The sequence below is a fragment of the Calypte anna genome, chromosome Z, assembly GCF_003957555.1.
Source record: "Calypte anna isolate BGI_N300 chromosome Z, bCalAnn1_v1.p, whole genome shotgun sequence".
Lineage (NCBI taxonomy): Eukaryota > Metazoa > Chordata > Aves > Apodiformes > Trochilidae > Calypte > Calypte anna.
In genome coordinates, this window is record NC_044274.1 from 30,079,521 (window position 1) to 30,103,844 (window position 24,324).

The 24,324-nt window shown below is 39.5% G+C and overlaps 1 protein-coding gene across 1 annotated transcript in view; it reads left to right on the forward strand.

The window, feature by feature from the left end:
• The first annotated feature begins 20,180 nt into the window (after nucleotides 1-20,180).
• The window catches only part of ROR2 (receptor tyrosine kinase like orphan receptor 2), a 159,555-nt gene continuing 155,411 nt past the window's right edge, over nucleotides 20,181-24,324 (forward strand). The window contains exon 1 of the mRNA XM_030467332.1: nucleotides 20,181-20,332. Within this exon, the coding sequence (XP_030323192.1) occupies nucleotides 20,239-20,332 (94 nt within the window). The 5' untranslated portion in view covers nucleotides 20,181-20,238. The remainder of the gene's footprint in view (nucleotides 20,333-24,324) is intronic.

Below are 24,324 nucleotides of genomic sequence, written 5' to 3' on the forward strand. Positions count from 1 at the left end.
CTGATAAATACGTGAGCAAGCCTGTTTTAGTTGCTTTGTGTTCATGCTTGGCTGTAGCAGGACTTTTTAATCCATTTCTTCAGATGTGGGCATAAGGCTGGGATGTTAGTAAATACCTGGATTCAGTAGGATACTGTTAGATGTATAAAACACAAAAGGACTTAGCCTGAAAGAAATTTCAGAGTTTCTCCTGAGAATAACTATTTGTATTCTTAATTTGTATTCAACTAATTTATGTATTTTGCCTTGCCTGGTATTTGGAACATCATTTCAGTGAAGTGGAAGCATCAAGATAATTGTCATTACAAAAAATGTTGTTTTGGTTTGGTTTTTTTACTGAGATTAGTATGTGGTAGTTGAGAAGGAAAGGCTTTGAACTTTAGTAAGGTTTATTGAAATTGTCCTGATGAAAGTAATTGCTTGCAATACGTGGGGACTGGAATGGACTGAAAAGAAAGATATTTCAGCTTGAAGAAACATGTCTACATGACATGTATAAATATACTTTATTTAAAAATAAGCAGAGATCTGTTTTCTTTGAATATTTAGAAATAATTGATTGTTATTTTTACAGGTTCTTTGTTTTTATATGAAAACCTACAGATGCCTTTTCTGTTTATTACAGTAGTCATTATTTTAGGATAGGAGGTGTAATGCATAAGGAGAGCATTAAGAAAGGAAAAGACGGCTGAATAACTGAATTTTTAAACTTTTTTTTTTACCTTTGAAATATGATCCCAGTTACTGCACAGAATGGTGCACTGTCTCCTTTCTGTTACTCCATCTGGACTTCATTATTCTAAACAGGGTTGTAGAGTGTTGGTATTCACTATCTATGAAGTTACTACTGCAAGTGTCCTGCATCTTAAGATGACTTGAGAAATGTACTTGAGCTGTAAATACTTGAGCTGTAAGAAGAGGAAAAGACTTACAACTAAAACAAAGCGTTTGTGCGTTAAAGTGTTTGTGTCATAATAAAAGAAAGTGTCTGGATAACGTTTTTTTGTTGTGTTTTTATCTAGGGCAACATTCATACTAATAAGGTAATGGACGTGCTCTGTCTTACTGTTCATGGATTTCTCAGATTTTAGTTTCTTGTCCAGTGTGTGCTAGGTCGTTGCAAAATATGCATAATAAAAGTCACATAAGCTAATAAATCAGCTGAGCTGTGGATTGCTGGAAGTATCTATCAGGGAAGGACAGTTCTCTACATGACTAATTTCAAATACTCGGTAGCAGATAGTAATGAAAAACTGTTGGAAACTAGGTACTGGGCCAAATACAGTTTTACTGTGACTCAGTATAGAATTTCTAATGTATCAACAAACTCAATTCCAGATGACACATGCCCTAGCTTTGTAAGACCTCTACAGAAGAAATACTGCAGTTTTTGCTTACCATATTATATGGATAAGATTTCTCGATTTACCTCTACTATTAAAGATGTTACCACCTGTCTTTGGATAACTGGGCTGCTTTTTCCAGCAAATGACTCACCCCTGGTGAAACCCACTGAGTACACTGGAGTCAGAGGAGAAATTTGAATAGAATTGGAAAGGTATAACCACTGGTTAACTTATTTTTGGCCTGCATCAAAAATGAGAACATTCTGGGAGCATTACTAAGAAAGAGATGTGATCAAACATCATACTCAGCACTTGTCAAACTGTGTTTGTCACCACAATTTAAGAAAGACAGGGACAGACTGGAGTCTCATGGAGATGACAAGGGAGGCAATAGGTACAAGTTGCACTGGGAAAGGTTGCATCTTGACACAAGTTTTTTACCTAGGGAAGAACAGTCAGTCATGATCTCCTCAGTGATGTCTTGGAGTTTCCATCACAGGAGGTTTTCAAGACACAGGTAGACAGGGTACTATGAAGCTGCATCTGGGCTCTCTTTCCCATGAAAGGTGGGACCAGATGATATTTTGAGGTCTCTTCCCACCTGAGGGAGGCCTACAAGAGAGCTGTAGAGGGACTTTTTCTTTTTTTTTTTAGGGCTTGTAATGATAGGACTAGTGGTAGAGTCTTTATTTTGGAAGAGGGTAGATTTATATTAGCTACTGGGAAGAAATTCTTGACTGTGGGTGAGACACTAGAACTGGTTGCCCAGGGAAGTTGTGGATGCCTTATCCCTGGAAGTGGTTAAGGCTAGGCTGGATGGAGCTTTGAGCCACCTATCTCATGAGATATTTCTCTGCCCATTACAGGAGGACGATTGTGGTGTATCGATACACAGACTCAGTTACTTTTCCAAACTGAGACAAAAGTTTATTAAACTGAGGGTCCTATTTATAATCTAGACCTTTCCGGTGTCCTCCCCTCACCCCGCACTCCCCCATCTCTCTGTGTTTTTTCAGTGATTTTCCATTCTCTTTGTTAAGCAAATGGCTTCATTTGCACATTCGTTTCTTATCACTCGCATCTCTTTGCCAATTCCCACACTAATGATCCTAAAGTCTGTTCCAAACCACTCTATTATTCATCTCCCACATAACAAGATAAAGAAATGGCTGTTAAGTGGCTGTAATGAAATTGGCTTCACTGAGGGAAAATCCTCCCACATTAGCACAGTGGTTTTTAATGATAGTAACTGCATCAGTGGACAAGGGACAACTTATGGATGTGATTGATCTCGACTTCCACAAGGCCTTTAACATAATCCTCCTACTAAGATCCCTACTCACCAAGTTGGAGAAATACAGATTTGAGAGGTGGACTGTTCAGTGGATAAGGAACTGGCTAGATAGTCGTGTCCAGAGAATAGTGGCCAATGGCTCCAAATCCTGATGGAGATCAAGTGACAAGTGATACCACCCTGGGGGACCAAACAGCAGAATATAGGTATATAGACAGTGGGATCAAGGGCACCATCAGCAGAGCTGTGTTACTGTTGGATGGCAGGCAAGGGATGTACAGAAGGTTGCTTTCATTTTGAGGCTAAATATGAAGGCACAAATTAATTTGATATATTTGATATATAGATTCTGATTCCAGGCAAAGTGTGATGACTAAGTTAAGTCTTGTTCCAGTGCTCATCTCTGGCTTGGTACATAATGCTGGCAAATGCTGTGCAGTTTGCAGTACATGCATATTTGAGGTTGGAAGCTGTAGAAACATAATGACTCAAGTACCAATGACTGCCTCTAAGCACAGAAGGCCAACTTTTGCCATTTTAGTAACATTTTGCCATTAAGTGTGGGTATGATATGACAGCTGCAGGATCAGAAATACTTACTTAAGTTACAGGCTGATAAAAGGAAACATTTTCTGAATGTTATGAGAAAAAGACAGCAAGATAGTGATGTTTTTTTACAAAGGTGGGGTTTGGTACTATTTAAGGGCCCCTCAATCTGAACATAAAACATAAAGTTTAATTTAGTTAGGAGATTAGTGCTGGTTAAAAGAAGCAAGATGTTAAGAATGCAAAGTCCTGCAGTGGAGAAAATGGATAGCATCAATCCTACCTTTCATTAGTAATGATAGTAGGTTACAGGAGTTAATTTTCACCAGCATTGTTGCTCACCCGTTGTTGGTCCACCCAAGCCAAGGAAGTAATGATGCACATTGGAGAACAGTGAGTTTTGTTCTGAGTACTGGAAGTTGTTGCATATCAGAAAGTGTCTTGCAAAAAAGAAAGAATTGTAGTAACTCACCTAGCAGCAAAATTAGATGCAACTGCAAATCATGTAGAAACTGGCAAATGAGTAAAGTTTACATATACTCCTTGAAAGCTTGAGTGGAGTTGTGTGGTAACAAGGGAATTTATTATGTATGCACACAACCTTCTGTAAATGCATCTGATATGTTGGGCTAAGGAAAGAGTTGAAAACAGACAAGTGTGAAAAAACACAAACCTTTAAATGATTTTAAGCAGGGCTAAGAGATGATATCAAATAGCAAGGTTTGAACAAGTTTTGGCTACTTCAGCCCTTAAAATAGATTTAAACAATGCTGTGGTTACATTCTCTGCATTCAGTAAGGCCAAAGAAAGGCTTAGTAAGCTAACTCAGGTGACAGAGTTCTTGTTGTCACAGATGGAACAATGGTAGTATTTGCCTTTGGGGTGGTTAACTGCAGAACCATTAATGGTGCAGGAAGTGCAATCAAATTGCAATGCAGGAGGTCAATCAAATGGTTAATCTGCTTAGCATTTGAGTATCTTATTTGGTGACTGAAGGGACTGATACCGCCCTTCTGGAAAACTGGAGTAGCCTCAGAAGAGTCTTAGGCTGCTAATACACAGCTTTGGTTTGGTTTGGGTTTTCTTGTTTTGTTTTGGTTTGGGTTTTTTTGGTATTTTTTTTTTTTTCTTTTAAATTGTCTTTTAAGGTAGTATTGGTGGATTTGATGAAACAACTAGAGAAAGAGCATCTTGCTATGGAAGCAGACTCTGTTCTAGCTCCTTTATCTCCATTCAATAGAACATAGCGCAAAAGGCCACTGATTAGTCCTGATTTCTTACTCTTTACAAATCTCACAGTGTTGCTTTTGCCAGGCATTAATGGCAAAGGAAGAAGTTTTAGACTTGTGTGTTACACATGACATGAGAACGGCAACTTCTAGATCAATGGATAAATTAAAGTGTTCCTGTGTTTACCCAAAGAACGTGGAAGTGAAAGGGTGCTAATTTCAAGGTTTTCCTCGAAGGTCTGGGTTTGGGTCTTGTCTTCTCATTATCACTTTTCCTGTGAAATTATCCACTGCCTTAACATTATAAAATAATCTCTGTTTCTCAGATAGCACAGGAGCATCATGCCGTGTTTCACAACAATCTTAGCATGTATAACCTCCTTCTTACTTGCAGTTCTCTGTCTGTGTATTTTTGTAGTGTTTTCAAGTTGGATTTTTTCTGAGAACCACGTGAAACTATGGCAGAAATAATCAAGGTGTGATTATATTTTGTTGTTGTCAGCTAAAATGACACATTTTGATAAATTCTGCATCTCCCTGAAATGTCTCAACTTTTCAGAGGTTACTGGAATGGAAATATATGTTACATTTGTGTGGTGTTCGTTATCTTTCACATAGTACTGGTGATTAGGAAAAGTGCTCCACAACAGAGAGAATGTTTCCTGTCTTAAAGAAAAATATTTCACTGCTTCTGGTAAGCAAGAATAAATAGAAATGCATATATTTTGTGTAAATGTGAGAGAACATACACATACACCTTTCACTTGTAACTCAACTTTTTCTTATTCCATTGAACGCATACAATATGAATGACCCCTTATGCAAAAACATGTTAGCATTTTAGAAAGTGCAATTTAAACTTCACCTGCCATTAATAAGCAATTGCTTTCTGAAGACATAGGTATGTATATTCATGTAGATGTGGTGCTTAGCAACACTGTTTGGTGGTCAGTTTCACAGTGCTAGATTAACAGCTGGACTTGATAATCAAAAAGGTCTGCTCCAACCAATTGATTCTATGATTTTATGATTCTATATTATCAAGAGCTGAAACTTCTGATTTTGAAGCTCAGCCTCAGGCATGCAGGTTTTCCAGAAAAGTCTCCAAATGATTGCAGAGATGTTGATTCAGTCATACAGGTAATGAGGTCACATGTTGTTCTCCTCATATATATGCTAACTTAAAATTATAGAGTTTGTGTTTAAACTTTGAAAATAAACTAGTCTAGTTAACATTATTTCCCTTAAAATGTACTTTAAAGTCCTAATAAATACCAAGTTTTTCATTAGCATGAGAGAATCCTTAAAACACAATGTAAGGGAGCATTTTGATGTTCTGAAAGACTTATTGTTCTATTATGTACAAGCACATGCAATGAAATAATGGAAAGCATTTGACTCAGGTCACTGAACAGCTGTTTCTGTCTGACAAAGGAGTGCTGCTATAATTTGCTTGTGGTTTTTTTATTAGACAAACATGTTCCAAATTTTAGTCAGGTAAGCATTTTCCGTAAGTACTACAGGGAGCACTTAAATCATGAGGTATTACACTCAAGTGTGGTACACCATGTAATGATAATACCAAGGGTAAGTAGATTCCCTGTATCATGGAAGTGAGAATATTGCTTTCCACTGAAGTCATGGTTTCACTAACTTTGTGCATTCATTGCTGCTAATAATCACCCATAAGGGAAGGAAACTGTTGACATCATGTACATAAATTATTTTATTTGTTCTGTCTGTACACCCTCTCAGTAAAGTCAAACAAAATAAACTTAAATGGCAAAACTAATACTGCATTCTTGATCAAAAAATAACAAAAATAAACTTAAGCAGCACTGAGGAAAAGGATTTGGGGATGGTAGTAGATGAGAAGCTCTACATGAGCCACCAGTGTGCACTCACAGCCCAGAAAGGTCAACTACATCCTGGGGTGCATCAAAACAAGTATGGGCAGCTACCCAGGGTGAGGGAAGTGTTCCTGCCTTTCTACTCTGCTCCTGTAAGACTGCATCTGGAATATTGCCTACAGCTCTGGAGCCCCCAGCACAGCAAGGATATAGAACTATTGGAGAGGGCCCAAAGAAGGGCCACAAAGATGCTCCAAGGGCTGGAGCACCACTGCTATGAAGACAGAGTGAGAGAGCTGTGGCTATTCAGCCTGGAGAAGTGAAGGCTCTGGGAAGACCTTATAGTGACCTTCCAGTACATGAAGAGGACCCAAAAGAAAGCTTGGGAGGGGCTTTTCACCAGAGAGGGTAGTGACAGGATAAAGTGTAATGGTTTTAAACTGAAGCAGGGTAGAGTTAGGTTAAATGCCAGGAATAAATTCTTCACCATGAGGGTAGCAAGACAATGGAATAGGTTGCCTAGAGTGGTTTTGATGCCCCCGCCCTGGAAGTGTTTAGGTCCAGGCTGGATGAGGCATTGTGCAACCTGGTCGAGTGGGAGGTGTCCCTACCTATGCAGAGGGGTTGGATCTTGATGATCTTTAAGGTCTGTTCCAACCCTAACCATTCTATGATTCTAATAATGTATGATTAGAGTATTTTTGTTCTGATTTTAGTCCAGGCATTGTCACTAAGACAAACTGTTGGGTATTAATGCTGCTTTTTAGCATCAGAATGCAAGTGTGTCAAATTCTGATTGAGATCTTTGAGCCATCTGGACCAACTGACCAGTGCTGAATCTCTAAAGGTCTACCCTATGTACTTACTTTCTTTTCCTTGGGTTTTGGCCTATTGCAGTTTTTTAATCATAGAATCACATAACAGTTTGATTTGGAAGGCACCTTAAAGATCATCTACTTCCAACACCTCTGCTATGGCCAAGGACACCTACCACTAGACGAGGTTGCTCAAAGCCCCATCCAATCTGGCCTTGAATGCTTCCAGGGAGGGGACAGCCACAACTCTCCTGGGAAACCTGTTCTGCCATCTCATCGCACTCACACTAAAGAATTTCTTCCAAATATCCAATCTAAATCTACTGCCATCCATTTTAAAGCTGTTACCCCTTATCCTTTTGCTACATGCCTTTATAAATAGTCCATCTCCAACTTTAATGTAGGCCCCCTTCAGGTACTAGAAGGCTGCTGTAAGGTCTCTTCAGAGCCTCCTTTTCTCCAGGCTGAAAAACCCCAACCCTCTCCACCTATTTTCATAGGAGAGGTGCTCCACAATAGGATCACCTCTGTGGCCCTTCTCTGTGGCCCCATTCCAATAGCTTCATGGTCTTCTTATGCTGGGGACCCAGAACCCTGGAGACACTACTCCAGGTAGGGTCTCACGAGAGTGGATTAGAGGGGGGGCATAACCTCCCCTGACCTGTTGGTCATGCTTCTTTTGGTGCAGCCCAGTATACAGTTGTCTTTCTAGGACTCGAGTGCACAATGAATAGCTCATGTTGAGCTTTTCATCAAACAATACCCCCAAGTCCCTTGCTCAAGTAATCAAAACTAGACTTAACTTTTATGAGGCTCATAAAAAATTACTGAGAATCTTAAGGGATATGAGCAAATTGGTATCAAATACTTTGTTGAATCCTGTTGGTAATAACCACTGCACTGGCTGGTTTGAGAACTGTAGTATGGGAGGCAAATGTAATATAACAGCTAGATCAAGAAAGCAAAACTTGTGCCCTCAGGCAGGTGGTTGTGTTTTTGACCCAATGTAGCTTCTTTAATCATTTAGCTACACAACAGATCTGAGAACAGTCCAGATGGAGGCTGAACCTACAGCCCCCTGACATACAAACGTCTATGATACCAATTACACCATCTGTTGGTCATAAAACCACATTCTCTATCTTTTCTTGGCTCTTGTGTTATACAAAAGCAGAAGGGTGATACTTGGAGCTGTTCTAGTTTATCCATGCAATTTAATGCAGAACACATTTTCACAGTGAGGGAGAACAAAGCATGATAGTACCAAAGTTCAATTTACATTCACAGTCAGTGAAAACAAAAATTAAAATAAAAACCAGTTGTCCGAGTCATTATTTATATCCAAACTATGGCTTCAGTTTTAGTTTTTTCCTTCACTGCTTAAAAATCCTGGAGAAAAACTTACACCGCCACAACTCCAGCTTCTGAGGGCTCTGAACTGAAAGAAAATCTGTAATGGTAAAAATGAAATTATGGAAGCATTGAAGATACACAGATCACATTAGCAGACAATATGTGTCTAACACAAATTTTTACACTTCTTTAGGGATTTGTATTTGGTGGTGTTTGGGAATGTAGAGTACCTATCTGAGTGTATGCTATTGTTAGGCTGGAGATTCAACCAGTCTGCTCAGAATAGGTCTCTCCCTGCACAGGCTCATTAAATTGGCATTCTGAAATACTTCAAAGACTTTCAAATTGGTTCTCAGTTTTTTTCCTCCTGAGGTACAATAGTTATTCCTAGATGATGCTGTGGTCATCAGAAATGACAATGGAATGCTGAGGTCTAACATATAAGGAATGATGCAATGAAATATGTGATGTCGTTTTAGGGATAAAAGTGGTGGCATAGGTCCATCAAAGTAAGGAACTCAGAGAACATGTGTTACCTGTGTGGAATGGATAACTGAAATAAGGTATGTTTCACCTCTTTTAGGAATGTTCTGTTCATGTAATAATTTTTGGGGTTTTTTTTTTAGTATTTGACAGGACTGTAGTTCTAGCTAGGAATAGCTGCTTAGGGAGGCTAAGTCATTAAGTTCTCTTATAGCAAAAACGTATTGGACACCTTTCTTGCCTTATGGTGGTGGGTTGATTAGTAGTCATGAAGACAAGCAAGCTACTCCCAGAAACACAAGTGACCTGTTAATTCTGGTACCATGTCTGATGGATGGTTCTGTGCTTTGTGACCTCTAAGTCCCTACAGCACAGGCTTTTAAGAAACTTTGTGTTCTAGTACCACTATTTATCTGTCTAACACAAAAATAAATACCTGCTATACAACATAAGGAGTCTAGATATAAGCTAGGTGGAAATATTTCTTAGGAGAAGGTCCAATATCCTTACATCTCGATAGTTCTTTTGTGCTTTGGAAGCTGGCTTCCTAAGCTGAGAATGAAGCACAGAATCGAGAACTGTTGGGTTTGCCATTAATACATTGTTGTTTTCTTATTGTTGCTCTGTTGTTACTTTTTAATAAACCATCTTTTTTTCTTTCTTAAAAACAATAAATAATTCATTAAAATTAAGGGAAATAGTTGAAAACTGAAATTGCAAGGTTTCTGAAGAATCTTTGTCACTGGTTAAACTGAGTTTTCTATTTTAACATTTTCCTTTTGTTTGCTGTTTGTACTTATCCAGAGGGATATACCACAGGCTTGGCAAGTATATATGGCTAGGCTCAAGCCAAAAAGAAGGAATAAGTAGTACATGCCAATCAGTAGGACTGATAAAGCGACAAAAGCACAATTCAGATACATTTTTCTTCTGCCAGCAGAACAATTGAGTATACTGTAGCCAGAACCTTTATGCTTGGTTAATACTAACATCTACCTTAAAAAAAGTTATTTTCATAATTTATGATAGAATCTATGCTCTGAAAAATAATACTATAAGTTATAACAGAAAAAAAAAAAAAAAAAAAAGCATTTTCTAAGTCTTCAGTCATAACCTTTTTTATTCATCTTCATAAACAAATTTGGATGCGCCAGTTTATTCATGCCTGTGAACTTGTCTGTCATGGCAAAATTTACCATCCCATTGTGGTCACAGTTGTGGGTTTTTTTAATACTCCACGTGTTAAGCAGAATACTCATCTTGCTGGTTTTTTTTTTAAGAAAAATTATCATGTAAAGGATCTTGAAAGGCTCTGTAATCTGTTTTGAAGCAGAATCAAGTACAAATCAGGAGTCTGTGGTAGAGTCTCGTCTTGTTAATACTAGAAAACTTCCACTGAATACAGTTTATCAAAGACTAACCATACAGGATCAAGGTCTTTATGCTCAGAAACTTGTTATCAGATTGCTGTCTACAGAAGTCTTAGAGGACACCTGTAAGAAAGATGGCTTTACCTCAGTGGAGAATATCCTTTATGTTTTTAAAGATCTTGATGATCTTAGTGATGAAAAATAACTCAACACCAGACAACTTTATTAGTCAAATATTAAACTGCTAGTCTCATTTCTGTGACTTCATGTCATTACAAATAATGTAAACAATATATTTTACTATCTGAAATATCCTTCCTGCAGTTCTTACAATGTTGTGAGAACTTTGAAAATGTTGTAAATTAAAATGTTCTTTTTTGCTTCCACTTTACATTTTAGTGTTCAAGATATAAGAAGTAATGAAAGTAATGTTTTGCAGAGATGAATGCACTTCTTGAAGGATTAGTAGACAAGGCAGATTAAGTCCAGAGCCACAAACTGAAAGTCAAAGTGATATGAGTTTTTGTATCCTGGTCTGAGATGCAGATTTTATTCCTCATACTGCCAAAATTTCTATAAAATTTTGGTTTATTGACCCATAGTTTTATTTTTTGACATCTAAAAAGTTATTACATAGCTTCTTGAACTTTGCGTTGCATATATTCATGTTTCTATATGACTTTAAAAATCTCTGAACTGGTAAGTTGTGTAGTAGAATTCATGATGAGGCAAATTTGTCTTCAAGTCTCCTGTCTTCTGCTTCAATGCTGTGTAACTTACAGTGGATTTCCAGTGAATTTCTCTTTAGCAAACAACTGTTTCATCTGAACTCCTTTATAACTTCCGACAGGCCTATCTAAATGCCAAATTATAGCAGCATTAATAGTAAAACTTAAAAATAGTTTAAATATGGCAGGTTGTAACGATTATGGTTATCAGTGTTTGTACTTCAGACAGAGATCTCTCTCCTAGAATTTAATAAGACCAAGTGAAGCTGGAAGCACATTGTATAAATGTTAATGTAAATGTATGGTCTTTAGAGTGGAAAATAGTTACAGATGACCTCATAAATAACTATGTATTGGATATTATTTTGCTAATTGGCTACACATTTTTTCTAAGCTTAATGCCATTAGATTGCACAAAGTATTCCTATATATGGTAGTCCTAAAAATTATTAACTGGGATGTTTAATCCCTTTGTTGGAAGGTTTGCATGTTTTCTTTATGTAGAAGTTTGTTACATTACTTTTGTTAAGCATATCTGATTAAAATTTGCCAAGAACGTTATAGAATAGATCCCATGTGGAAACTTCCCTTTTATAACATTTCAAATTTTATTTTTTCCACCAGTGTTCAACTTAATTCAACTCTTTGTTTCAAGTCTTCCCAAAAAATTTACTTATGATTGTTCAAATCTTCTTTCTAATATATTGCATCTGATTTTAAAGTAAATGCTGACAGAAGTAGTATTACATGCTGGATACCAAGCAGATACCACATGGTTTGAATAACAGACGCCCCTGTTGAATGTGGATCAAATCAAAATACTTGCATAGGCATGTAAAATGCACTGATAGAAATCTGTCTTTAAATCTACTTTTTGATTTGAAAATGGATTCTTTTAAAGTTTTTCGTACTACTGATACATGTTTATGATTCCCACTAATGCTAATGAAAACTGAAAATCTATTGCTTCAAGTAGTGTTACAAGTCTCAACTTTTATACCACTAAATAAAATAAAACAAAACAAAACGTATCCTGTGGAGTTTACTGTGGATAGTAGGAAGGCTATGTTTAAGGTATTAAACATCATAGTCACCTGGCATTACTAGCGATACTAAAGACAATTTTTCTTTTTTTTTTTTATTAGGCTTTGGCCTGGAATTTATAGCAACAGTTACTTCTTTTCTTTTACTTAAAATGTTGAAGATGTAAACTAGTTGTTAACAGCAGAAGTTAAATTTCCAAGGATAGCATGTTGTATATGATTAATATGTGTATGTTTTTGGTGGAATTTTATTGCCTGATAATATAGTAACATAGTTTTCTGAAATTTCTAATTGAAACAGAAACTGAAAATAGAATTTATATATGTAGAACTCTGGTTTAAGTTATATTATCCTTATTGCACTGTAAATTCTTTCTTCTTCAGGTATAGAGAAAGTGGTCTGAAGTTGCAGCAGGGGAGGTTTACATGAGATTAGTAAGAATTTCTTTACTGAGAGAGTGGTCAGACACTGGAACAGCCTGTCCAGGCAGGTGGTTGAGTCACCATCCCTACAGTTATTTAAGAAACATATAGATGTGGCACTTCAGGGCATGCTCTAGTGACCAAGATTGTAGGGGTTTTGTTTCTGTTTGTTATGTGTATGGTTGAATTCTATCATCTCAGAGGTCCTTTCCAACCATGGCTATTCTGTGATTCAGTGATTCTGTAATTCTTTATTTTACTTTCATGGCATTTTTTCCAAAGAATTAAAAAAAAAAGGCAAAAAAAATATTGAGTTTGGGGTATTAGTAGTTTGCTGCGGAAGAAAATTTTGTAAGGTTCTTTATTTCAATAATATATACACGTCAGAATAAAACCATGAGTGTGGTACATCATTAATAAAATACAAATATATCTAGTATACAATCTCCATGTTCTAGGAACTCAGGCTCTTGTTCTCAAAGAAACTTCTTCAGTGAGCTTAGTATCCATGGAAAGATTTCACATGCAGCCCCATTGGCAACAGTTCTGCTAAGAAGTATTACAGTTTTTTCCCCCCATTTTACAGTGGAGAAAAAGGATTTCTCATGGTTCCTTCCAACCAGATGTATTTATTTATTTGTTATTTCTAGTGCCTTGTGTGGCTCAGAAGCAGTCTGCTCCACTCAGGTTAATTTCAGTGCAAGACCTGTACACTGTAAGTCATTATATAACAAAAGTTTCCAAATTCCTTTCCTACCCTTTTTAAAGTAAAATTATCTAGGCCATCTTTCCACTCTTCCTGTTAAACTAAAAGCTATGCAAGTGTAGAAATGCAAAGTTTAAATAGATCTCTTTCATATGTTTTCTGTTACAGACTAAACATCAGCTTTTCTGCCAGATCAGTCTATGCCTTCTTGTCTGACCTAACTGCTATTTAATATTGAGTACTTCAGAACTAGCCACACAGAGAAAATATATTATATTATATGATATAATGTTATATGATATGATATGATATATTTATTTTATTTGTTTATTGCATGTATTATATTTCATTGTCTTTGCTTTCCAAAGCTTACAGGCAAGAGAAGAAGTGCTGTTCCAATTTTTCACATTTGTCCTTGATGTTCCTAGAGGGCTTTAGCTTGGAGTTGGAAACAAGCTGTCCTGTTTTTCCACTTCCTACTTTTCTTAGCTGGGTTGATTCCCATGCTGCTGAGTAGTTTCTGAGAACCTGATAGAGTCCAGTTGTGCTTGGGGTCCGAGTTTCACTTGGCCAGCACTGCATAACATCAGCTGTTGCACAAGGCAATATCTAGCATATGTTGGTGCCTTTTAGATTAATTCCTCTACACACAAATAACACCAGTGTCTTAGAGATATCAGGAAGCCTCTGTAATAGCTCAGAGTATCTGAGTATAATTTCACTGCTATTTCATTTTATCAAGAGTTGTTTTAAGAAGTTGACTGCTGTTGCTAAGGTTGGTTGAGCAAGAAAGATACCAAGAGGTGTTAATTTAGGAGGGTTTAATGTAAGGCAGGTAGACACTTGTGTACAGCAGCAGACAATGTTATGTGAGGCAAACCTCCATCAAAACTTGCATCTCAGCAATTTCTGAGCAACATAGGAACAAAAATTAATTTTCTGTCCTGTTTGTGGCCAAATCACATCTGCTGGAGGGACAACAGCAGTGACTGATCTGATAATCCATCCTTGCCTTTTTTCTTCCAAGTGGGGAAATTATTCCAGATGAGGAGTACTGATCTCTCTATGCAAAACCTTTTATTATGCAGAAATTCTATTGCATAAGTGGGACTCAAAGCAGGAATAGTATTCTCATGTTTCCTGAAGTGAAACAGGGCATGACACTGTCTAAGTCCCATCTAAGTTACTCCTAAGGGCTTTTGGGAAAAGAGCTTCCTGTTTGTGGCCCTGAATCATTGAATCACTGTGTTGATGTTAGAGATTGCCTGCTCTTTAGCTAAGGTTAGCTGTAAAAAACAAAACAACAAAAAACCCATTGAAAAACACAGAAAAAAAGGAGTCCAAAACAAATCAAAAGACTGACCTCCTCAGCAGCCTTAGGGACCTGGAGCTCCTGAGGACATCCTCCAGCAGTGTACACAGAGGCAAAGAAGGTGTTTAGCAATTCTGCCTTCTTTGTATCCTCCGTCACCAGGGCACCCACCTCATTCAGCAGTGGGACTACATTGCCTCCAGTGTTAGTTTTATCTGCTGTATCTATCCTTTTTTGAGTTTGAAATCCATCAAATGTCTAAACGTAGCTTGACAGCTAGGACTTCTTTTTGAGTTTACGAAACTTAAATAGTTACAATTCTAATTGTTCACATGTTATTTACAAAACTGTAGTATTCCAGTGCCATGGTCGTGGCTGACATAATCAAGCAAAAAAAAATTATCATAGTACAAAGATAAATATATGTATTTTTGTACAAGTGGTGTTCCTCAAGGCTTGGTACATGGACCAGTGTTATTTAACATCTTTGCTGTTGACATGGACAGTGGAGGGAAAGGTTGCCATCCAGAAAAACCTTGTCAGACTTTAGAAGTGGGATGGTAAAAACTATGTGAAATTCAACAAGGCCAACTGCAAGGTTCTGCATCTGGGCTGAGACAATCCCATCCACAAATACAGGCTGGGAGGAGAAAAGATTATCTACAGCCCTGAGCAGAAGGACTTGAGGGTGATGGTGGACCAGAAGCTTATATGTATGCTTGCAGACCAAAAATCCAACCAGGTTTTAGGCTGCATCAAAAGAAGCATAGACAGCCAGTCAAGGGAGATGGTTCTCCCCCTCTATTCTTCTATTGTGAGACCCCACCTGGTGTCCAGTTCTGTAGTCCCCAGCAGAAGGACATAGAGCTCCTGGAGCATGTCCAGAGGAGAGCCCCTAAAATAGTCAGAGGGCTGGAGCACCTCTCCTATGAACACAGACTAAAGAATTTGGAGTTGTTCAGCCTGGAGAAGAGGAAGCTCCAAGGCTGACCTTATAGCAACCTTGCAAAATATGAAGGAGGCCTACAAGAAAGCTGGGGTAGGGCTTTTTACATAGGTGTGTAGAGAGAGGACAAGGGGCAATGTTTTAAAACTTGAAGAGGGGAGATTCAGGGTAGACATCAGAAAGAAATGCTTTAATTTGAGGGTGATGAGATGCTGAACAGGTTGCCCAAGGAATTTTTGGCTGCTCTCTCCCTGGAAGTGTTCAAGGCCAGGTTGGATGGGGCCTTGAGCAACCTGGTCTAGCGGAAGGTGTCCCTGACCATGCAGGGGTGTTGGAACTGGATGATCTTTAATGTCCCTTCCAGCCCTAGCCATTCTATAGTTCTATGATTCTATGATATTAATGTCACAAATCATAGAATGCCAGATTGGAAAGAACCACAAGGAACATCAAATCCAACTTTTCTAAGTAAAAATATAGTTTAAATGAGGTGTCCCAGCACCCTATCAAGCTGAGGTATATTTATGTCATGTATATTTAAAGCAGAATCAATAATAGCCTGAAAGTGTGAATCCTGATACTATTTTGCCTCTGGCAGAAAGAAGAGTTTTCTGATGAGTGTTTTTGTATAGACTTCCTACAACTTGCTCAGTGACTAGGACACATAGCTGGGCTTCCCCTTGTGCCTCCTCTCTTTAAATCCAAGACTCTCATGCATGTTTGCATAAAATGGCACAGCTTCAGTAAGTGGGGCAGACTGTGTTCCATTCTTCTTTGTATCATCTTTTGGCAAGACACTCCTTGAGGGTCTAAATGCTGAGAAAGGTTAGGGGTTCAGGTCTTCATAGGTTAGGCTGGCATTTGCCTGACCTGTCCATAACATTTAGTACCATCATCAGAATTTACTTCCAAGCCATGCTTTTCAGAAGACAGCAATTATAACTGGTTTGATGGTCAAAATCAGGCACTGGTTGTCAAGAACCTCAAGATTTGTGTCAGGAAAGTTTCTGGGCCTCAACAGAACTGGGCATTTTGTTGGTATGGCTGGGTCAGTTCTGGAGTTGTGTAAATGTCCAGGTGTGCAAGCAATGCTTACACCAAGCAAGAGGCAGCTACTGAGATGTTCAATATTAAGCAGGTACAGTTTAGGGCTACTAATTTAAACCTGTGTGTCTGATTCCTGTCTGAATACTATTTTAGATGCCTAAACTGTTTTATCAGCTTTGACCCATATCAGAATTCTGTGGATCATACTTAACTCTTGAAGAAGAAAGCCCAAGAGTTGATCCTGCAAATGTGAAGCATATAGATAGTGTGTTTGCAATAATGTTTTCTGCTCTGCTTTTATCACAGGAGTATAAAGATCAGGTGTGGGATGGATTTTTTAAATAAAGATAGCAATATAGGCAATTAAAACTTACCTAATCTTGTAGAAAGAGTATAAGGACGCTAAGACCTTGAAGTTTGAACTACATCTGATCTTATATTTTCTTTAAAGTTACTTTTATTATATCTGCTATGAAAGCAGACACACATGGCAAAGGGAATCCATCCAAATTCTGTCAGGGATTTCCAAGCAAGTTCAGGCTGCATTCCAGCTTTGTCCATTACAGCTCCAATCAGGCACGTACCATATGGTCATGCAAATAAATACATGCACAGCTTTTTCTTCGTCAAACAATGACAAAACATTCTGGGACCATATGCTACAGAACACAAGCTAGCACTCTTAACAGCTTACATGTGTAGGGTGGACCAATACAGAAGAAACGTGCAGTTGTCCATGCTTCTTTGCTTGCTGTACCTATTTTTCTAAAATACAGAACAAGAATTTGTTCTGTGGTTTCTTCACTGTAGCAAATTCACCTCAGTTCTGCCAAGTGATTCTCCCTGCAAATGCAAAGTATGAAATGGCTGATTCTGTGGTCAGTGACAGTCATTTGTGTTTATAAAGGAGACTTTAATTCTCAATAGCTAACTTTTTCTAGTAATTTAGTGTTCATAACTTACCAGGTTTCCCCTCATAAGTCAGAAGAATAACTTACAATTGAAGTTTCTATCAAATGCTAATTTATTCACAAATGAGAAAATTACTGGGATCCATTTCCTGCTTATTTAGAGAGATTATTTTAGAGCATCAGCGAAAAAAAAATAAAAAGGAACAAAACAAAATATTGTTTCTGGGGAAGATTATGCAAAATGTAGCTTATGCAATCATTAGCTCCAAATGAAAACTGACTCAGAGTTTGTACCACTACAGGTTTTAACCATTTAATCGTTGTTGTGATAGTCACAGCATTGTTTTTGCTTTAGCTTCTTAGGCAAGCTTCTTGGCACTCAGTTAATCCATTGCCCTGCACTGGAAAATTAATCCTGTCACCTACTAAGGTGTGCTTTTCATTACGAGTAAACAGCAGATATTTTCAGAATTATGAAATAAAATAAAATTGGAGAAAATTGAAGGAATAAAATCAACTGCTGGCCTTGTTATGCTTTTTCCTTTCCTTTCTCCCCCTCTCCTGTGCAATCTGCGGAAGGGGCTGCACTATTGTATAACTGGGAAGTAATAAGTCCACTATCTACTTATTGGTAGTGTCAAATAAGTTTTATTTTGGAGTAGAAGAGTATATTGTGTTTTGTTAATCTCAGCTCACAGGCTACATGTCCTTTCTGTATCACATTATGTGGCTTTGTGGCCTTGCTCATTTCCTCAGAGATAAAGGTTTTGTTCAGCTCTGTAGATGATATTTATGAAGAGAGAAAAAAGTCATCCAGGTACCTACAGATGTATTAGTTTGGCATCAGGAATTTACAACTCTATGGAACAGTTTGGAAGAAATAAAAAGTACTTCACGGAAATTAATAGAATAAAACTGATTTACCGAAGAGATATTATGCCAGCTGGGCTTAATAACTTCCTTTCAGTATTTTTCAAAACAAAGGACACACTGGATCTCATTCATCTCGGCTCAAATGATAATTTGATATACCTCTATCTGGGAAGTTATGGGTTAAGAGAGCATTTACAGGGATTCCTTGGTACCCTGGAAGGAAGACGATGAGCTGGCAGAAGAGAGGAAAATTACATGTTTTGAATTGCAAACTATTAGGTAGAAGAATGCTCTTTGCTATTGATCTCTGATATTTAATATAGATTTATTATATTTTTAAAAGCCTTAGGACATACTATCAATGTGCAGCCAAAATTAGATGCCAAAGAAAGGGGAACAAGGAAGCTATTTATATGAAAGGACAATATTGACACAAGGGATAAGGAGTTTAAACTGGTCATGAATACATATGGGCTGAAAATTAGAAGTAGTTTTCTAACCATCAGAGGCAACATCTGGAGCAACCTTTAACTGAAAAAATGGAGCTTATAAAAAAGATTCTCACTACTTTTACATTAGATTTCCTATGTTTATGAAAGGGATTATAAAATGTGTTGTTGTGATGGCAAGGGACTGAATTCAGTCAGTCCTACATTCCTGCCGAAAAGGGATCACAACCTTCCACAAATCATCCGTAGGTGGCAGAAGAATTTTCAACATGGAGCTGAACACCTGAGAAGACAGAAACAGGGTAAAAAAGGAGGAAGAAAGAATATGTTGGTGCTTTTGCTTTTCTTTCCAAGAAGAAGTAAATTTAATGGAAAATGTCACTGAAAAAAAAAAAAAAGTTAATTTAAGGCTTTATTCGGGGAAGAACTAAAGGGATGTTTTTTAAATTCAGCAGTACTCAGCATCAACTCTTTAGAAATTACAATAGGACTGTTGCATTTATAGAGAAGACACTAAATTTGCTGATACATAATAGCTTTAAAAATATGGCAAATATTCAGATGTTGCTCTGTTGCTTAACATATGTCTGTTCACAATTCTGCATTATCTTAAGCGTACTATTTTACTGCACTGAAAAAAATATTTTGAAAAGCATATTTAAATTGTGCTCAGAATGTCCTTATTTCTGGTAGCACATAACTTTGAAATGTTTTGAAGCTGTACTGGAAGCAGAGTAATTTTCTGTCTGTTGAAGGCATTAAGTAAAACTTGGTTTTGAAGCCCTAACAGAAGAGAACGGGTAGGGTGTGCAGAGAAGACTGCAGCCCGAGTAGTCCTTCCTCCTTGCAGAACGTCGTGCGGGGCTGACGCCCCTGGGCGTTTTTGGGGCAGGAGTGACGATTTCCAGTCAACGTTTTGTGGTTGCAAAAAGATGTCAATTGTGCGGCGAGAAGGAAGGAGGCAAAGGACAGAAGAAACAATAGTTTTGGGCTATGTCGTGGTCTTCCTCTCCCCTCCCCAGCTTTATGTTTATGGGGGATTTTTCTAAGGAATCACGAAGGCTCCTGAGGTTTCTGAGGGCAGGAATCGCCCTTCAGAAGGGCCTCAAACCCTTCAGACTGCTGGAGGTCGTCAGCCCACCCCGCCCCTGCGAGTGGGGAAAGGAGGGTACGGGCTCCCTCGCAGCTGGGTCGGAAGAAGGGGGTCTCCCTCCGGCAGAGGGTGCCGGCGTGCAGGGACTGTCCCTGTCCTGTCCACCCCTCCGCTCCTTTACCCTCCCCTGTGCCGGATTTGTGCCGGGTGACGTTGGGATGCTGGGGAAGGCGGAGGAGAAGGAGGGGAAAGGAGCACGGCTGCCTCCGCCCCCAGTCCGCTAGCGGACAGTCCGCTAGCGGGAGCGCAGGGCAAGGCGGTGGTGCCGAGAAGTGCGAGGCAGCACCGAGCGTCCGCGGCACCGGACCCTGCTCCGCCCGCAGGAGCTGCTGCGTCGTGGGCTCTGTGGCGGGTGGGCAGCATGGGCTCCGCGGCGGCGGCCGAGCGGCGAGGGACTGCGGGACGCTTTCTGGCCCTGCTGGTGTCCGCTTCCCTCCTCCGCCTGCGCGCAGCAGGTAAGAAGCAGGACACCCTGCTGGGGGGAAAGATGGTACTGCTTTCCCGAAAGGAGGATGCGGGGCGAGGGGAGGCAGGGAAAGCTGCTCGTGGTTCTAGGGAAGTTGAGCGTATGCGTTTGGGACCGGCGGAGCCGCCAGCATCCCGTTGATGTTGGCTACTTTTCGTTTCTTATTTCTGCTTTTGTTTGTTCGGTTGGTTGGTTTTTAATATATACTTTTTTTTTCTTTATTTCTTTTTAACACTTTTTCTTATTTGTTCCTCCTGACAAAATGGAAACCTGATGTTGCATTTTTTTACGAGGGGGCGGGTGTTGGCAGCAGACGAGGGTAGCGGTGGCAGCGTTGAGCAGGGCTCGCCGAAACTTTTTTTCCCAACCTCATCCTGGCGCCCACGTCTCGGTCGGACGACGGGTTTTTCGTGCCTATCCTTGTCCAGATCAGTGCACCGAAGCTGGTTGGTGGCGACTGGAGGGAGAGGGAAACATGAGGAAGACAAAGGAAAAGTTAGGGGTTCTGTTGTTGCCGAGGGTGTATAGCAATGAGTGGAGCCTCCTCCATTTCGCCCTCCCTCCATCCCTCTCCTCGGAGTGGTTATAGTGTGCTTTTATTTGGGATGTAGAATGTTGCGAGAATCTCAGCAGGAATGAAGAGGAAAGATAGGGGATTAAATTGAGTGAGTGAGGGGAAGTCACCACGGTTGCAGCTGATGGAGGCTCGGCGAAGTTTCTTTCTGTGTGTTTTTGAGCTTAGAGGGTCCCATTTCCTCTGAGTACTTGGCCGACCCTCAGGGGCTGAGGTCAGCCTTTGGGCTCAGGAAACACTAAGACTCGGTTCAGCGAGTTCTGCGATTACTTTCAGGGCTGAATAAACTGCCCTTATTAACATCTGACCTTGTGCCGTGGCAGCGGCAGGCGGCTGCTGAATAGTTGCCAGTTTGTCCGTCATCTCCGAGGGTAGCGCAGCCTTAGGGAGCATGTGGAGTTGGAGAGCCACGATGGTGTTAAGAGTTACAGTTCCTGTAAAAGAAGCCGCAGAAACTTCTCTCAGGTTTTTTTGTGGGTTTTTTTTTTTTTTTTTTTTTTTCGTTTTTCCCTCCACACACGCCTAAGATACGTGGTGTTTTCTGAGCACAAAGAGGGAGGTTTAACATTTTCATTCTCCCTGAGATGTGAAATGCACTGGGGAGGTAGGAGCTGACGGGTTCTCTTTGATCTTTCGTGAAACCATTCTCTGGAAAATTGCCCTTTCGCCCTTTGCAGTAGATAAACCTTGCCGGGGCGTTTTACCCAGGGACAGAGGGGAGAGATGGCAGGCAGCACCATTTCCATGCTGGGCTTGTAACCCTTCCCGTGCACTCCCCGCCGGGAGGTTCGGGAGCTCGGCGGGTAAGCAGAGCCTTTCTCCCTGAGCCTTTCCTCCTTTAATTTAATCGCACCGACATGCAGGAGACCGATGATGTCTTTAAGGAAAACTGTGATGCTGCAGATTAGAGGGGATTTGTTAATCAGTTGAACGTTTGAAAGGGCTTTTATTCCCTTTGTTGCTTTGGCTAATCCATTTACCTCTCCCCGGGAGGTGACAGATGCCTCTATTTCCTGTTATTCAGCTCCGGGGTCCTGGGTCTTGCCATTTGTTGTATTACCGTGAAGGGAAAGGGTCAGTAGAAAGCTAGAGGAGGTTTTCCGGGGGGAGAGCGAGAGGCGAGCGTGTTACAGCTCGCGGATTTCGGGTCAGTTCCCGTAGCGTTTATTTTTCCTAGAGCCTTTATTGCTCCCTTTGAAGGGGGTCCGCTAACAAATTGCGCTGCCTCCGACGCCGACCTCCTCCTCCTGCGGGGTCCCGGACTCCGGGGGTCTCTCGGCCCGCTGGGGCGGGACGGGGCAGACGGGGGCTGCTGTAGTCGAAGGCAAGTGTCTCCTCCTCCTGGAGCCGCATGGTGGAGGCGAGTCGTCCTCTAGAAATGTAGAGGGAGATGCCGGGATTTCTGGCCCTGTCCCTACTTACTTTCTTTCGTACCGAACAGCTGAATCTGGGTTTTTTGCGGATTCACCGGGACTATCGGCACCGCCCGGCCAAGCACGGAGCTGCCTACGGGGGCTGCTTAGCGGGAGAGGGGCAAAACTGGCCAAAAAATGTTCGGGCTGCGAGTGTGAGTGTGGCAATGTAACTCCCTCTCTTTTTTTTGTGGGCACTGGTTCCTCTCTCTCTGCTTGCATATTTCATAATTTCAAATTTGGAGGGATATTTAATCAGGAGATATTGCAAGTTTGGTGAGAGAGTTTCAGACTTCTCGTAAAAAGTATAAAATCACAAACTACCTATCAAAGCGCATTTTTAAAAGGAGATTTAAAAAAGTTATTATTTTTACTTTCTTTTTTTAATGCTACTCCATAAATGAGTTTGTGATAATCGTCTCAGCCACCTGTGGAAAAAGTGGATTCGCCATATTTCAATTGGCATGGAGTTCGAGGCTCCATTTTCTTCACAGCACAGTGGCTGAGAGCCCATCACCACAGCATCAAATACTTGCCTTGTTCTGTTGTTAAGCAGTATTTTTCTGCTTAATTAGATTTGCTGAATGGTAGAAAGTATTTTTCTAATCTACATTTCATTTAAATGTTTATTTTTGAAAATGTCTTTTCAACCTTTTCACTGTTCACTTTTCAATATGAGAGGCAATACTAGGATGGCCATTTGTTGAAACCTGTGATGCCGCATGTACATGGCTGACAGGCTTTTGCTCCCTTACCATTAAATAGGAAAGAATATTTAATGAATCCAAAATTAATACTCTCATGACCTGAGAAGTATGTGGAACATTGTGTTCAGAAAAAATTCTGTTAATGGAATGTCTGGGAATTAAAACATAATGGTAACTTGCTATGATTTTGCAAGCCTTGAAATTTGTAATAAAGTAAAAAACCCTCCTAATTTCGCAGAGTACAATGTTCGTGGAGAAAGTAATACAAGTACAAATGACTTCTGCGTGCCTTTAAGTGCCTAAATACATAAAGTTGTAAAATACTCCTTTAAAGTTGCATGAGACTTAGCTATAGCTCCCTCATGACTTTTATAAGTGAGATTCAGCTCTGGAAATTGTACACAGGTCACCTGGTAAAAGTCGATACAACTTTGAATACAATAGGTCTTCACATAGGTTTTAATAAATGACATGACTACATTAACTATTTTTAGGTCTAACCTTAATAAACCTTTTCTAGTGTTAATTAAATCGTTAGATGAAGTTTATCCTTGGCTCAAGGGCTGCCACTGAATGTTGGTTTTTTTTTCTTTTTCAGTGTCTGGATTATGTTAGGCATTTATAATGGAATTGCAGTTTTCTCCTTAATCTCTTTTCTGTTCTAAACAGCATAGAAATGCAAGATGCAGGAAGAAAAGAACTAGTTGACAGATGAAGTAAGTGAATCCTGTTTAGTGAGCTTCCAGCTGTTTGCAGGAAAGCTGATACTATTTTTGTAAACTCACTGTACTTTGTGTAAGGTGTGATTAGCTTTCAGAAATGTCACTGGTATTGAAATATATTTTCCCACTAATTTGAAAACTGACAGTCATGGCCTACTAGCCAATGAGAATGAAATGGAATAGGAAAAAACGGTAATAAATACTGAGTTCTGTTTTGAGCATTGCAGGAAAAGAAAAATTATTAAGCAAACTTCCTTTGTTTTTTTATACATGAATCTTCCTATAGATACTCTGTGTTGTGTTGTGCAGTTGCTCAGAGGGAAGAAATGCTACATACAGTATTTCATCTAATTTATAGCATCTGTCACTGTGTTCTCTGTGCAAAGGATGGCTTGCTATTTAAGTTTGTTTATTCAGTGTGAGGCTGCTGCTTTGTAAAGGAAGTTGTTAGACTCAGCATGTCTGGAAAGTATTCAAGTCTTCAAGTCCTCTAATCCAGAGACTACAGAGTAGTTGAAGCTTCAAAGAAAAGAAACAGCATTTTGCCAGTACTGAAAAAAGATGAG